This window comes from Muscardinus avellanarius (assembly GCF_963383645.1).
Source record: "Muscardinus avellanarius genome assembly, chromosome: 4".
Lineage (NCBI taxonomy): Eukaryota > Metazoa > Chordata > Mammalia > Rodentia > Gliridae > Muscardinus > Muscardinus avellanarius.
In genome coordinates, this window is record NC_137789.1 from 68,812,853 (window position 1) to 68,828,043 (window position 15,191).

Here is a 15,191-nt window from a genome sequence, read left to right on the forward strand (position 1 = left end):
AGAGTATTTTTAAAAAGAAAAGATATACAGTGAGATGGAATGGTTGGGAGGGTTTAATCTGCAAATTCTGATTGGTCCATTCCACCTCCTCACCTGCACCATCTTCATTCCCCTAATGCTCACTTCCACTCTACCCACTCTGATTCTCTCATTATCACCATTTCTATTCAGCTTATTCAATTAGAAGTTTCCTTTCAGTCTGCCAAAAATCCCCATTAAGGTTCTAATTGACATAAAATTTATGATTAATATGCAAATATAGCATCCATGTGGCAGTCAGTAGGGACTCTAGAAGAATAAATTATCTAAAACAGTGACTTAATGATACTAAAAGCAATAGTGCAATAATACAGACAGCTTAGAAAATTGGATGGGTTGTGTAGGAACAAAAAGTAGTCCACTAACCTAGTAGATCATATTTAAAAATAGTCCATTAACCCAGAACACAACACCACAGAAGAGTGATAAGCCAATCCTATTCTTCATTCTTTCTGCTTAACTAACATTGTGGTGATAATGTTGCACATATAATCTTAACTTTATGTACTTCTATGCTTTTTGTGGCTCCATTATATCCCATGTGGGGAAGAGCTTATTGAATATTGTGTTTTAATATAAGAGGAATCAGAATGGCTAGCTATGTAATTGTTTTTCCATTTAATATACATACATATATACATACATACTTTCATTCAAAAGTATGAATAGCTCCTTGCAAGAACTGGACTACTATGCACTATGAAGATATAATAGAGAACAAGGCTGTCACAGTCCCTGTCCTTGTGGAGGTTCTATTTAAGAGGAGAATCTAGATACTGAACAAAAAAGAAAATGTCAGAGATTGATGAATGTTATGCTGAAAATAAAAATGGTATGGCATGACAGGCTGGCTGGGAAGTTGCTGAGTCTGAGTGGCCTGTGAGGGCCTATCTGATGAGAAACTTAAACCGAGGTCTGAGTGGTGCGATGGAACCAGCCACACAGGAGGGGGAAATTCTCGAGTAGAGAAAACAGTTACTGAAAAGGCCCTGAGTCTCTCTTCCTTTCCTTTGTCTGCACTTGCTCTTCTTTCTGGCTGCCTGGGAATGGCTGGGTGGGTGCACTCCTGCTCTCAGGGCAGGGTGTGTGTGGCTATGCTCTCTGGGTCTGAGTCTCTGGGCTGGTCCTTCAGTCGGGACAATGTCTCAGGATCAAGTTTACCTTTTAGGCAGCTTTATCTCTGCTATTCAAAGACTAACCCTGGCCTACATCATCTACAAATAAATTCTCACTAACAGTCAAGGTACCAAGTAAACATTTTCAGAAACAAAGCCAGCTATAGTATGTACCAACAGAAAAAATAACTATATCCTATAATGTATGAAAATTATATTTGGACCAAGAGTATATTGCTTTTTTATTTATTTAACGTATCTGTGTTCATCCTTCTTTCAAAAAGAATTTAAAACATTTTCCAAAGAAATATAAATTATGGTCAAACAGCATAAATAAAAAGTGGAGTAAAAAGATAAAATAAAGTGAAAACAATGTAAGAGAAAGAATGAGAACATCAATGCTTATTTTAATGGTCCATATTCTGGCTACCACTTGGCTAGAGCTTCCCAGCAGTTTATGCAGAATATTGTTAGATTCTCATTTTAAAAACATCATATAACTATTTTTGACACTATAAAATTATGCAGTGATTTTCATAAGAGGTTGCTACCTAATGTAGTATATATGTCCCTCCATCACATCCTTCATGAGACAAAAGTATATCTTCATTGGTTTGGTTCTTATAATGGCACCCAACAAAGGCTACTTTGGTCACTCCACTGGACAACTCAGTGACATTTATCAATAGGTCAATCTTATACTGAATGTGTATCCACATTATTGTACAGGCAACTTTATCCTAAATTAATTTTTTACTAACTTAAAAGTTAATTGACATGAATCTCATGAATTCTTCTCAGAATACTATTTCTTTAACATGAACTACTGATAAGACCAGTGATGCTAATCTGTGTCTTATATTCCTTAGCAATTTGTAGGAATAAAATTTCCAGGTATACACAGAACTCAATGTCAAAGCTGAAATTCCTGTGAGGGTTAATGTTAAGACAGTTATGTGGAATGCTAGAACTTTTCATGAAACTATAGGAAGGCCTAGGGCTTCCACAAAGTAGAGTATCTGATATCTGTATAAAAGTATAGTATTATTTGTCATATCATTGCTATTGTCATATATATTGCTATAACTCTAAGAGGAAAGGAACTAGACAAAATCTCAATAAATACTTTCAACCAAAATAGAATAATCTGTGCCTAATAAACTTTGTTTTAATTCCAATTTTGTATAATACTACAATGTGTATTACATTTTAAATAAAAAATAACAAGAGAAAAAGAAGACCAAAACAATGCCAGGTTTTCTCAAGAGAATTCATAAGAGGAAAAAAGCATTAAAAATAATATCTAAAAATGCAGAGATGCAATAAATTTTATATACTGAAACACACAAATAAGTATGTGTTCAATGAACAAATAAATCAAATGTATTCTCAATGCAAAATGGCTTGTCACTATAAATTTAGATCAGTATGTTCAAACAGGGAAATAATAGCAAGATTATATACTCCCCTACACTCCAGGCTATACTTCAAAAAGAAATTTCTCTTTATTATGTTAGGAACAACTTCCAACCTAAAACTATCAATATGTTTTATCTAAAGCACTATCTATGCCAATGAAATCATAGTTTAGAAACTGAGTTTCAGAGCCGGGCATGGTGGCGCACGCTTGTAATCCCCGCAGGTGGGATTACAAGGTGGGGACAAGGTGGATTGGGAGGTGGGGACAGGAGCATCACGCTGGTTCAAAGCCAGCTGCGCTGGCTTACAAGACCCTGTTTCCAAAAATAAAAAAGTATAAAATAGGTCTGGGAGTGTAGCCCAGAGATAGAAGGGCTTCCAGGAACCCCACTACCACCAAAAAATAAAAAAACCCTCAATTTTAGAAGTTTAAAAGTTGTTATTATAACTCGCAATAAAGGCTTCATCACTTTACCAAAAAAATTAATAAATAAAGTAACTTATCAATGTGCCAACTTCACTTCTAGGAACAAAGCAACAATTAACAGAAACTTTTTTTTCTTAATTAAGCTTCCTTCTGTTTTATCCAGTTTACTACTTGATTTCATGGCAAATTTCTTGAAAATTAACCTCTGAGTCCTGAATTTCAAATATGAATTTCTTATTTCTAGTATTATGATGATAAAACATATTAACAAATATGAAAATTGGTCAGGTATATAACAGAAAACTATGGTAGGCTTTTGTAACATTGTCAAAATATGTAATAGTTTGAGAGTGACAAATATACCACTATTTCTAAATACACATGCATTTGTGAGGACAAGAAATGCTTTGTGTTTATATTTCTCAGTACCTAATTCATTTGGTATAATAATATGTACCAAATGATGTACATGAAGACTCAAATATCATATACTAAAGATTTTAACAACTTCTGAGATGGTACTCAAGTCTGCATGACTTTTCAGGCACTGAACTGGACTAGACTTTTTCATCTCATATATTCTTCCTAATATCCCCTGTACATATATTTTTCTTTGCATATTAAGATACAAATGTTCACAAATCAATGAGACCCTGTTTCAAAAATAAAAAGACTAAAAAACAGGGTTGGGGGTATAACTTGGGGGTACAATGCCCCTGGGTTCCATCCCTGGTACCACAAAAAATAAAAAATTTTTAAAAATGAAAATAAATTTAAAAGAACTTATATTTAGGGCTAAGAACATTTTTCATTGACATTTTTATTTAGAAGTATCTATAGATATATATGCAGTTACAAGAAATAATACAAAGAAATCCTATGTACCATGTTCCTCCAGTGGTAACATCATATAAACTATAAAATAATATCACTACCAGGAAACTGACAATACAGATCATCACCACCACAATCTCTTGTGTGGCCACTTTAAATTTCCACTTCCTTTCCTCACATCTTTACAACACCCTTCACACCTGGAAAACACAAATCCATTCTCCATTTTTATAATTTATCACTGTTATGGTTTGGACTTAAATTTCCCCAAAACCCTCTTGTGTGGGCAGGGTAGCCTGGAGGCAGGACATGACTGGTGGGGGGTGGTTCCCTAGAGATATGGCCAGAGTCTGTATCTGTCCCTGGCCACTTTTGCTTCTTTCTTTCTCCCTCCCTCCCTTCTTCTCTCCCTTCCTTTCTTCCCCTCCCCCTCTTCACTATCATGAGCTAGGTAGTTTTCCTCTGCCACTACCTACCATCATAATGATTCTGGCCTGGAGCTGGCAAGCCATGGACTGAACCTCTAATACCATGAGCCAAGTAAATCTTTCCACCTCTAAGTTGTTCTTGCCATGTATTTTGGTCACAACAATAAAAAAGCTAACTAAAATAGTCATTGTTACATAAATGAAAATCATAAATATATATAAACTTTTAAGTTGGCTTTTTTCCCCCCACTGGGCAAAATTATCTGGGAATCCATCCATGTGATTGTGTACAGTGATATTTTATATTTTATTATATATATACAGTTTGTTTATCCATTCATATATTAATTTACCTAATGATAGTCTTTGGCCTTTACCTAATGATAGTCTTTGGCCATTAAAGTAAAGCTGTAAAAATATTTTTCAAAGTGGCTTACCATTTTGCATTTCTACCATCAGTGTAGAAAAGTTCCAGTTGTTTCAAGTCTACAAATACAAACTATCCTTAGTCTTTAATTTCAGACATTCTAGTGAGTGAGTGATAGGTTTAATTTGCATTTCACTGGTTATGTTAGGCAGCCACTCATGCAATTATCACCCACATACATCATCTTATGGAAAGTGTTTACTCAATTTTTTTGTCTATATTTCATTAGGTTGTTTGTCTTTTATCATTTTCAAGATTGTTTTATATGTTATAGATGAAAGTTCCTTTTGCAGTTGTATATTCTCATTGGCTTCTCTTAATAATGTATTTTAAAGAGCAAATGCTTAATTTCAAATGTCTATTTTTTTACTTTAACTATTAATTAATATATTTGTATTATATTAAGACGTATTTGCCAAATCCAAAGTCACCAGAATTATCTTCTACATTTTCTTTTATAAGTACAAATTTTACATTCCGGTATATAATCCATTTCAAGATCATTTTTAAGATAAAGATTAAAATTCTTTTTTACTATATGTTTATCCAGTATCTCATATTATTTGTTAAATAATGTTCACTTCCCCATTCAATTGCACATACATGTGTGAGTTTACTTCTAAACTATCTGTTCCAGACATCTACATATTTTTGCATCAAGGCACCATTGCTTTTCACTTATAAGAGTTTTAATGGCTGATAAAGTCAGGTAATATATGTAATTCTATATCTCGAACTATTGTTGCCCTATTTATAAATAAGAATATACTACTTCATACTTAGGCCTTCCTTAATCTTTCTCAGGAGTGCTTTATAGTTTTCAGTACAGAAGTCTAATATGTCTCTTTAAAATTTAATTTCTAAGTATTTTACATTTAAATATCACTACAAATAATACTTTTTCTATTTAATTTGATTGTTTGCTTGAATATAACTATTTAATTGGTTCCTATACCCTTAAATTGAATCTAAAAACCTTAATAAACTCACTTTTACTTCCTGTATTTTTCGTAGATCCTCTAAAATTTTCTACACAGACTCAAATTTATTAAGCTATCCATCCTGCCCAACTGGATCTATATTCAACACAATTCAAATCAAAATCTCAGAAGTTGATAAACGGAGTTTATATAAAAAATGCAAAGGGCTTAGAATTTATTTAAAAGATCTTAGAAGAGCTGAGAGTGGTGGTCCACGCTTGTAATCCCAGCATTCAGGAGTTTGAGGCAGGAGGATTGCTGTTTGTGGACAGCCTCAGGTACATAGTGTGGCCCTTTGCAAGTCAGGGAGACCCTGTTTCAAAATAAAAGAATTAAAAATAGGGTTGGGAGTGTAGCTCAGAGGTAGAATGCCCCTGAGTTCCATCCTCATTAGTGGAAAAAAAAATCTTGGAAATCAAAAAACAAGAATACAAACAGTATTAAAATAGACAAAATCCGGGCGTGGTGGCGCACGCATGTAATCCCCGCGCTTGGGAGGCGAAGACAGGAGGATCGCGCTGGTTCGAAGCCAGCCTCGCTGGCTTAAGAGCCCCTGTTTCCAAAAATAAAAATATAAAATAGGTCTGGGAGTGTAGCCCGGAGGTGTAAGGGTTTCCAGGAACCCCAGTACCACCAAAACAAACAAACAAAGAAATGTATATGCTTCTTTAGAATTGTAAATTTTCTTTACTTAGACTTTGAGCTTATTATTTATTGTATAAATCATTTGCCTGTATAAACATTGATAAAATTCTAAAAAATTTCACAGAGCTAGCTGTTTAAAAAACCCAATGGATGAACTATTTTGTAAATACTAATTTTCTAGATGCTCTTTATTTTAATGTTTTTAGGTTGAAATAATTTTAAATTTATAAAAAATGAATGAACAATATAAAAAAACTCAAGAACTCCACATGCCCTTCACTAGACAACCATTTAAATTTTACCTGTGCAATAATTCCCTTCTTATTGAAAGTACCAAATCAAGAACCATATTTTGCACTTAATTGTCACATGCTGAATTTCAGTCTGAGGTCTCCCCCGACCTTCAGGACTTTAACATTTTTGAAGACTTTAGAAAATTAGTTGGCAGAATTTCCTCCATTAGATTTAGGAGATTATATTTCCTAGTGTTTTATTATTATTATTATTATTATTATTATTATTATTATTATTTATTCAATTACTAATAATTCAATTAATATTTAGATTTTCTATTATTCAATTAAAGTTACAAAGTTATGAAAGTTATATATGATCAAGCACAATGCCACATACTTATAATCCCAGTATTTTGAAGACTGAGACAGGAGGATTGTTGATTCGAGGTCAGTCTCAGCAATTTAGCGAGATCTTCAGCCACTTAGCAAGACCCTGTTTCAAAATAAAAAATAAAATAGGACTGGGGATATAGCTCAGAGGAAGAATTGCCCTGGGTTCAATCTCAAATATCACAAACAAAAAATAACAGTAAATATGCTTGCCAGAAAAATAGCAATATCACCAAAGTAATGTTGTGTTGTTTTAATTACATTTTTCAAGGGCATACCACATTGGTTTGTCTCATTCCTTGAGCAAAGTCATTTCTGCCAGTTTTTTTTTTTTTAACTGTAAAGTAACTTTTCCCTTTGTAATTAACACATTTGGAAGTGGGTAGATAGTGAAAGAGTTTTTAACATTTCATTGTTCATCCTACTCTCCCCCACTAGTTTTAGCACCAATTAATATTTTTTGCCTGAATTATCACTCAGATGGTTGCAAAGTAATGACATTCTAACTTCATTCTCCCTCCACCTTTATTATCTGGTATTCTTTTATAAGGTAAAGCTTTTCTCTTTTACCCAGGAAATGAACACATTCAGTATTTAATTATAACTCAGTAAAATAAAATATTCCGACTTTATTCAGTAACAATCTGTTACTCTCATTTTTTATTTTGATCCTCAGGTTGTCTTAAGTTTAGAAGCCTCTTCAAGTTGGCTTCTGGGTGCTTTTTTGTGTGTGTATGAAAATGGGGGCTATTGGGGATTGAACACAGGGGCATTCTACCTCTGAGTTACACTACTAGCCCTATTTTTAAATTTTTAAAAAGATTTTGAAGCAGGGTCTCACTGAGTTACTAAGACTGTCCTTGAAACTGCAATCCTTCTGTCTCCACCTCCCAAGGGATTACAGGCATGTGCCACCTTACTCAGCTTCCTGTGTCCTTTTGACATACATCTGTCAATATTCAAATACCGTTTTACCTTCTAACACAAGATGTTCCAGTTTTATTTATCTTGTACTTTCTCGGTCCTATTTATCTTGTCTATATATTCTCATCCCCAAATCTGAACCCAACCATTTCTCAGTAGGTTCTACTAATGGATAAAAGTAGTTAGAAGCCAAAATCTGAGCACCAGGTGTTCTCATTGCTGTTAAGGTGTCGTTATTACCATTATCACTGTAGACAAGCATGGAAATAAAAGTATAAGCACTTTAGTACATGTAAATACCTATAGATATATTTCTATCAGTATCTATACCAACATATCATGAAAGTCATGAGATCTTACCAGTAACTCCAGTGTCAACCCAGTACAAGATTCATTCTAGCTTTTTCCTCTTTTAGTAAGTGAGAAAGCTGGCTTGCACTGTTTTCAATATATTTATCTTCTCATTGCCCTGCCTCCACCTCAACAAATCTCCTGACCCTTCCATGCCTCTGCTCCATTCAGCCTCTTTTGTCAGTTTTATCCTGGAACTCTCAGGCCAGCTGAGAGTTCCCACACAGCAGTTCTCTTTGCACAGCATTGCCTAATGGCTTTTTAATTGAATAACAAGGGAAAGAAAGAAAGAAAGAAAGAAAGAAAGAAAGAAAGAAAGAAAGAAAGAAAGAAAGAAAGAAAGGCCTAGATTATTTTCATAGCCTCATATTTCCATTGATGACAGAATAGACCTACATAGGAAATTACTTTTTTCAAAGACATTTATGTTATCTTTGGCATGCTTATTTTTTATTAATTTATACAGTGATTTATTTTGAATCATTTTCCTTATAAACTGTTTGAAAAAATATATATACCAAGGCCTATATGAAAAAGAAATGGAAGAATAACCAAAATCATGTTTAAAACACTTTTAAGAGATTATTTTGAAGTATATTAATGGCAATGAAAAATTATTTTCTTTGTCTAATATTCCTCTAAATGCTCTGGGATTATAAAGATGAGTGCAAATTTTACAGAAAAATTCTTAATCACTTCAAGCACTGGGGAAGATGCCCTGACAGAGAGAACTCCAAAAACATATTTAAAGGTGTTAAGTTGAATATAGTATAAGTACCAAGCTTACATTTTATTACTTCTTTCATGAAAGCATTTGATTAATTTTGTCATTAAGATGACATATTTATATTTCTTACTGATAAAATATTTTAAACATTAAAATATCTTTTTATCTGATCAGGTAACAGAATGGAATTATACATCCAGCCATAAGTGAGTAACTAGTATCCTTCTTATCCTCAATATCGTTGTCCTGCACAGTCATAAATCTGACCACAATGAATAGGGAATGTATTTTCAGGCACTGAACAGCAGCCAGACCAGGACTGTCATTTGTATGAAAGAGCGAAAGATAAAGGACAGCCTCATGAATGCTGCAAGCTCTCTGATGAGTGCAGGAGCATTTTTCAAACTCTAATTGAGGGAGGTGAATAAAGAAAAGTGATGCTTAGGTGGAAGCAAGATGGAATTTGGGGCTGCCAATGTGGAGGTACCAAGGAAGACCAAGCTGTGCAGCAGCAAAGCATGTAAAGATGTAGGCTGAGGATGCCAGGACCTGGCTATGAGGCCCCTTGCGATGACATGTACGCCAAGGCAGTGCAAATATAGCCTGTGTGAGCAGAAGTACCATGAACTAAACAAAGACAATGAACATGGAGTAGGTAAGACCACACTTGAAGGAATGTAGTTTGGCTCCTCCCATCTTTAATACACAGAGAAATAAACGTTCCATGGAAATTTTATGAAGACCCCTATTGTTCTGCTTTTTTAATAAATTGGGATTTCAAATTCTTGTCAGTTTGATCAACACTGAACCAAGACACATGACTGCCCTGAGCATCCTTCTAACCAACAACCTTCATATAATTATTTATTTAGTGGGAGTGGGAGAAACTAAAATTGTATGCTTCTTTACTGGAAAATAAGAAATTAATTGTGATGTTACACATCATACAATCTCTCCAAAACTACACAGCTTACAACACAGATAAAACACTTCAATCCACGCTGTATGCCAAATAATTATTCAGTTTTAGAATTGCTCACTTTCAACTTCTTTAACTATTAACTGGCTGGCCTCATGTTTTGAGAGAAGGTGTATCTTGTCTATTTATGTTACAAAAATATTTTACTTTGGTGGGAGCCAAACCATTTCACACCTTGGCAGTTAAGTAAGAGGTTGTTCTGTGGAAACTGAGAGTGGGTAGGATTATAGTGCCACCTTACCAAGCAGTGTCTAGCATTCCTTGTGGACTGATGCCAGCCTGTTCCCTGCCTGCCTGCTTTGACCAGGCCAAGAGGAACACTGAACTTATTACATCCTACAAAAATTTCAAAGAGTCATTTTCTACTTACATAGTCATCATTTAATTAAAACATAATTACCCAAGACTCTCAATGATTTTTAGGTATGCTTTTATAATGCCTCAAAACACTTTCATTCACATTTAAAGGTAATATAAATGTATGTTTCTAAATCACTTGGAAAAAAATTGGGGGTGTTACATGATATTACAGATTAAACCTAGGGGCATTCTGCTTCTGAGGTACACCCCCAGCCCATTATCAACTTTTGTTTTGAAACAGGGACTCTCTAGGTTGCTGAGAGTCTCACAAGTCTGGTCTCAAACCTACAACCATCCTGTCTCAGTCTCCCAAGTCCTGGGATTACAGGCATTAGACACCATGCCCAGTCTGTGCTGTTTTTACCTAAGGTACTGGGGATGGAACCCGGGGTCATTCTACCTCCGAGCTACACCCCTAGCCCTATTTTTTATTCTTTATTTTGAAACAGGTTCTCACTGAGTTGCAAAGGGCCTCACTAAGTAGCTGAGGCTGTCCACGAACCACGATCCTCCTGTCTCAGCCTCCCAAATGCTGGGATTACAAGTGTGAGCCACTATGCCTGGCTATCCTGCTTCTTAATAAATTGAATTTCTAGGAACCTTCCCTGACCTCCTGAATCAATTATGAGAACCAATAAGTAGGTCTTTCACTAAAATGTCAGATTGACAATGTCCATTTCATGGGTGGTATTTTTTCACTGGTTTTCTAGCATGTAAAGAGAAAGGCTACCAGTTAATGAGATTTACCAATTTTGTAAAGTAGGTATAATTCTACTCTCAAAACCAAAGTATATCATGATCAAATTTTTGCTTAAGGATTTGTGTCGCATCTATTTTTAGTAAAAGAGAGAACTTACCTATTTTTATTCCTTCAATTATATACAGTTCACATCAACTCTTAAAAATCAACTAACCATCATTGCAATGCAAGCAAAAGGGGGCCACACTGATATAGAAAGTGTTCAACAAAATGCAAAGTATATAATTTTGTTGATTTTGGGTGAAGAAATGTAAAGCTTTGGCCAGACAATTTTGCTATCATTTGAAAACCCTTCAGTGCAGAATTAGCTGGTGAACATTGTGGAGGCAGGGACATGAAAAATATAGTTAGGTTGATTACATAATTATGTACAAAGTTTACATATATTCCAAACTCTATTATTATTATTATTATTATTATTATTATTATTACTTGGAAAGAACTTTGGGAAATTTTAAGCAAGTTAAATGAAAACAGTATCTATTTTAAAAATTCACTAATTTCCCCTGGTTAAATGTGCTTTGTATTTTAGGAACACAGCCAGCAAATATACACCCTAAATGTACTAAATGTACTTATGGTTCTTTTGATTAAATTAATATACTTTGGAAAAGGCTTATTAAGCTTCTACCTTTTTTTTTTTTTAGTTATATGGGATTGTGTATGGTCTATAATCATTGTACTGAGGGCAAAAAAAAAAGAAGAAGAAAAAGAAAAAAAAAGAAAAGGAAAGAAAAAGAAAAGAAAAGAATAATTCTGGTAGCTCCAGCAATTCTATTTTGCTAACACCTTTAACAAATACAAGACTTTCTTTGGTAACACTTTTCGCAGAAACAAACATCAAAACAATTGGACTGCTTTATGATCCCTTTCAGAAAGCTTCGAAATGGTGGGGGTTTTTTGTGGGGGTGGTGGTTTTTTGTTGGTTTTTTTTTTTTTTTTTTTTTGAGACACTACAGCGATAACTTAATCGGGAAAAAAAAAAAAAAAAACTTTGAAGACCTTGAAAACTGGTTATTTAAAACCAGTGCTCCCCAGGGAAAAGACTTATTTGGGCACACCTTTGTTCATTCGCCTCAGTTCCGGTGAAGCTGCTACATTCTGCAAGATACCCAATGCTTCCTCTCCCCGCGTTTTTTCCTAGTTTAGACATTCAGGATACGCGATCCCCAAGGAGCAGATCCAGCTGCTTGGGGGACCGCGGGCTCCAGCCATTCCCAGGTACTCTTTCAGCCAGTCGAAGCGCAGCTGGTCCCTGGGCCAGAAGGGGAGGGGACCCTGCAATCCTGCCCGCTCGCCTCTGGCCTGCCCACCTGCCTGCCCCGCACGCCCCACCCCAGCTCGGCGCCCTGGCAACCGGCGGGACGCTTTGGTGGTGCTGGGTTTGCCTCCGATCCTCGTTCTCTCGTGTCCTCCAGCCTTTTCCCTCCATCCATCTATTATTTTGTCGCCGGTTCTTTGATGGAGAAAGAAAACAGTTCAAAGCTATAGGTCTTCCCACAAATAGGCGTGCGCTTTTTCAGAACCTTTCCCCGCCCCTTTCTCCTCCTAGCGCAGGTAGGGTCTGCAATGCAAAGGACTCTCTTTTCAGCCAGACACCGATGCTAGCCTCTCAGTTCGCCAAATTTATTCCACACGTCCGCACCTGCAGAGACTGCTCCTTGCCAGTTCAGCTTTTTTTTTTTTCCCCCCCTAGTTAACCAGGTCCCTGCCCACTGCTAAGCCCTTGCTGTTCCTTTTCAGGTTCTACTATCAGCCCACATTAAAAAAATAAGATAAAATATCCCACATGCAAGATAGTGTCAATTCCAGGGAGAAAGTGCGCGTGTGTGTGATCGTTTGAGTGTGTGCATCTGTGCGGATCGCCTGTCTGAATCCACCGGGGTGCTGCACACGTGGCTACGCGGGGCAGGATAGTCCGAAAGCTCGAAATTGCCCCGCCAGGGTTACTCTGGGCCCTACCGAGCTCACCTGTCCGCGTCCAGGTAACTGGCCAGTGCCCGCCCGGCCGCGTTCCAGGACACCTGGGCGGGACGGACGCCAGGGTGCCCGGCCCTGGTACCCCTCCCACGCGCTCGTTCCCCACCCTCCTTTCCTCGGGGGTGCTCTGGTTTAGCCTCTGCGCCCCTTCCCCCAAAGACGGCGCGACCGTCCTCCTCCACATAGCCTTACCTCAAACAGGGGACCGATCTTGTTCTTCTCCAGGTAAGCCTGGATGCGGGTTTGCTGGTGAGACGCCATGGAGACCGGGATGGGGCCGCGGGGGCCAGCCCTCCTCTGCCGGGGCTGGGGCCCGGGACAGCTCCGGGAGCCCGGGCTGGCGGCGTGGGCAGGAGCCCCCGGAGCGCGGCCGCCGGGCGTCGCCAACTCAGACTACTGGGCGCGGAGGGGAGAACTCCTGCCCGGCTCCCGCCTCGCCCCCAGCTCCTCCGCAGCGCGGGCGCCGGGAGCCTGGTCGAGCGCGTCCCTCCCCTGGGCAGCAGCCGAGCCCGGGCGGCGCCAGAGCCCCGCCGGGGGGCGCTCGCGGGCAGCCAGGGCCGGCGCCCCTCGCGGGTCCGCGGCCGCGGCTTCTCCCAGCCTGCGCTCGCCCTGCACCGCTCCCTAGCGACGGCGCCTCTCCAAAAGCCAATGGTGGAGGCGCTTCTTTCAAAGTGCACATAAATCTGGTGCTTGTTGGCTACTGCTTGGCAGCTACAGCCGCAGTTGGAATGGGGATCGACCCCGCCGTCCCTTCGCAGCCTTTCCTGAGCACCTGGGGCTTTGCTGCCCCTACCTAGCTCAGCATCCCAGAAGGGCAGGGCGACGCGCAGGTGCTTGGGCCTGAGGGTTTGTTTGCCGCGAAAACCACGGCAATTCCTTTTCAAAACAGAAACACCTGGCCTGCCTGGAGCAAGTCTGTGGGCGAAGGCAAGCGGAGAACCGGTTAAAGTTCCCGACGTGTGAGACGCCCTAAGGCTGAAAACAGCGCTTCAGCATCGGACCTGGAGATGGAGAAGAGCGAACCAGCCCTTTCCTCCCCAGTCTGTACCTCTAGCAACCTCCCAGATGTGACTACGCTCTTCCCCTCCACATTTCCTCCAGATGCCTAGTGAGCCTCTCGCATTTAGCCAGTGCCTTTCTTACTAAGCAGATATTTCGGAGCTGACCATCTACAAACAGCACAGCTTTCTTCACAGAGCTTTCTTTCCCAAGAAATAAAAACACTGAGGCCCCAGTGACAATTTTCCTGACTCCTAACCATTATGAGTTGCCAAAAATCAAAAACTGTATGCTCATGAATATGAATACTTAGGACAGTGGGAATCGTTTTCCTTAAAGCAGACTGCACTTGTATAGATTTTAACGTCTCCACTGTGTTCTGGGTTTCTGTGATTCATAATTTCCTTAGTAATGTCCGAGCTTTTCTTCTGTGTTCTAAGAGATATGTGGCAATGTGCAATAATTAAGATTGAGATAGCCCAGAAAGTATTTTAATTGAATTTAATAATTCGGATATAAAAGGCCTGCCAGAGGCGCTTATCCATCATAAACCTAAAATGGATGTGATTTGGGATGGAAAGATATCCAAGTTGATACGTTTACATTGACACTCAGGTGATCTGCCCAGGGTGAGTGAGATAGCAGTATGATGGGCTGGGGTGTAGCACAGTGGTACAGTGTATGCCTAGCATATGCAAGGCCCTGAGTTCAATCCCCAGCACTGAAAAGAAAAATAAAAGCAATGAGGTATCCAGTGTTATCACGTGTTTTTCACTGTGGTTCAAAGGTATATTTTTAATATGTTCAGGAGAAATATACAGAGTGGATACCAGCACTTCTGTATAATCCATGGTGCCGAGCCACAGGAAAGTCATCTCTGACCCAGACAAAAAGTTTTTTTTTCCATCACATTGAACTGGAAAAATAAGCATGGCACCCTTCTGAAAGCAAGAGTCTTCCTCCTATAAAAATCATGAGAAGGATCCTTTATAAAATCACCTAATAGTTAACATAATTATTAGGTCTTCACCCTGCTCAGAACACTGCACCAAAGATCTTGAATAAAAGACAAAACATAAGCAGGTAAAATGCTTATGTATTAAAGAGAATCATAAAAATAGAAATAACATTTATGTCTATTAACACATGACCATCCCAAACTCTCATACCT

General features: G+C 38.2%; 1 protein-coding gene across 6 annotated transcripts in view; it reads right to left on the bottom strand.

Annotated features, from left to right (window-relative positions):
- LOC308261871 (uncharacterized protein C8orf34 homolog) overlaps nucleotides 1-13,282 on the bottom strand; it is a gene marked incomplete at both ends in the record, with an annotated part of 438,078 nt that extends 424,796 nt beyond the window's left edge. For all 6 annotated transcript variants that reach the window (XM_080694054.1, XM_080694051.1, XM_080694053.1 and 3 more), the window contains one exon: nucleotides 13,214-13,282. In XM_080694054.1, coding sequence (XP_080550180.1) covers nucleotides 13,214-13,282 — 69 coding nt within the window. The remainder of the gene's footprint in view (nucleotides 1-13,213) is intronic.
- Between the last annotated feature and the right edge of the window lie 1,909 nt (nucleotides 13,283-15,191).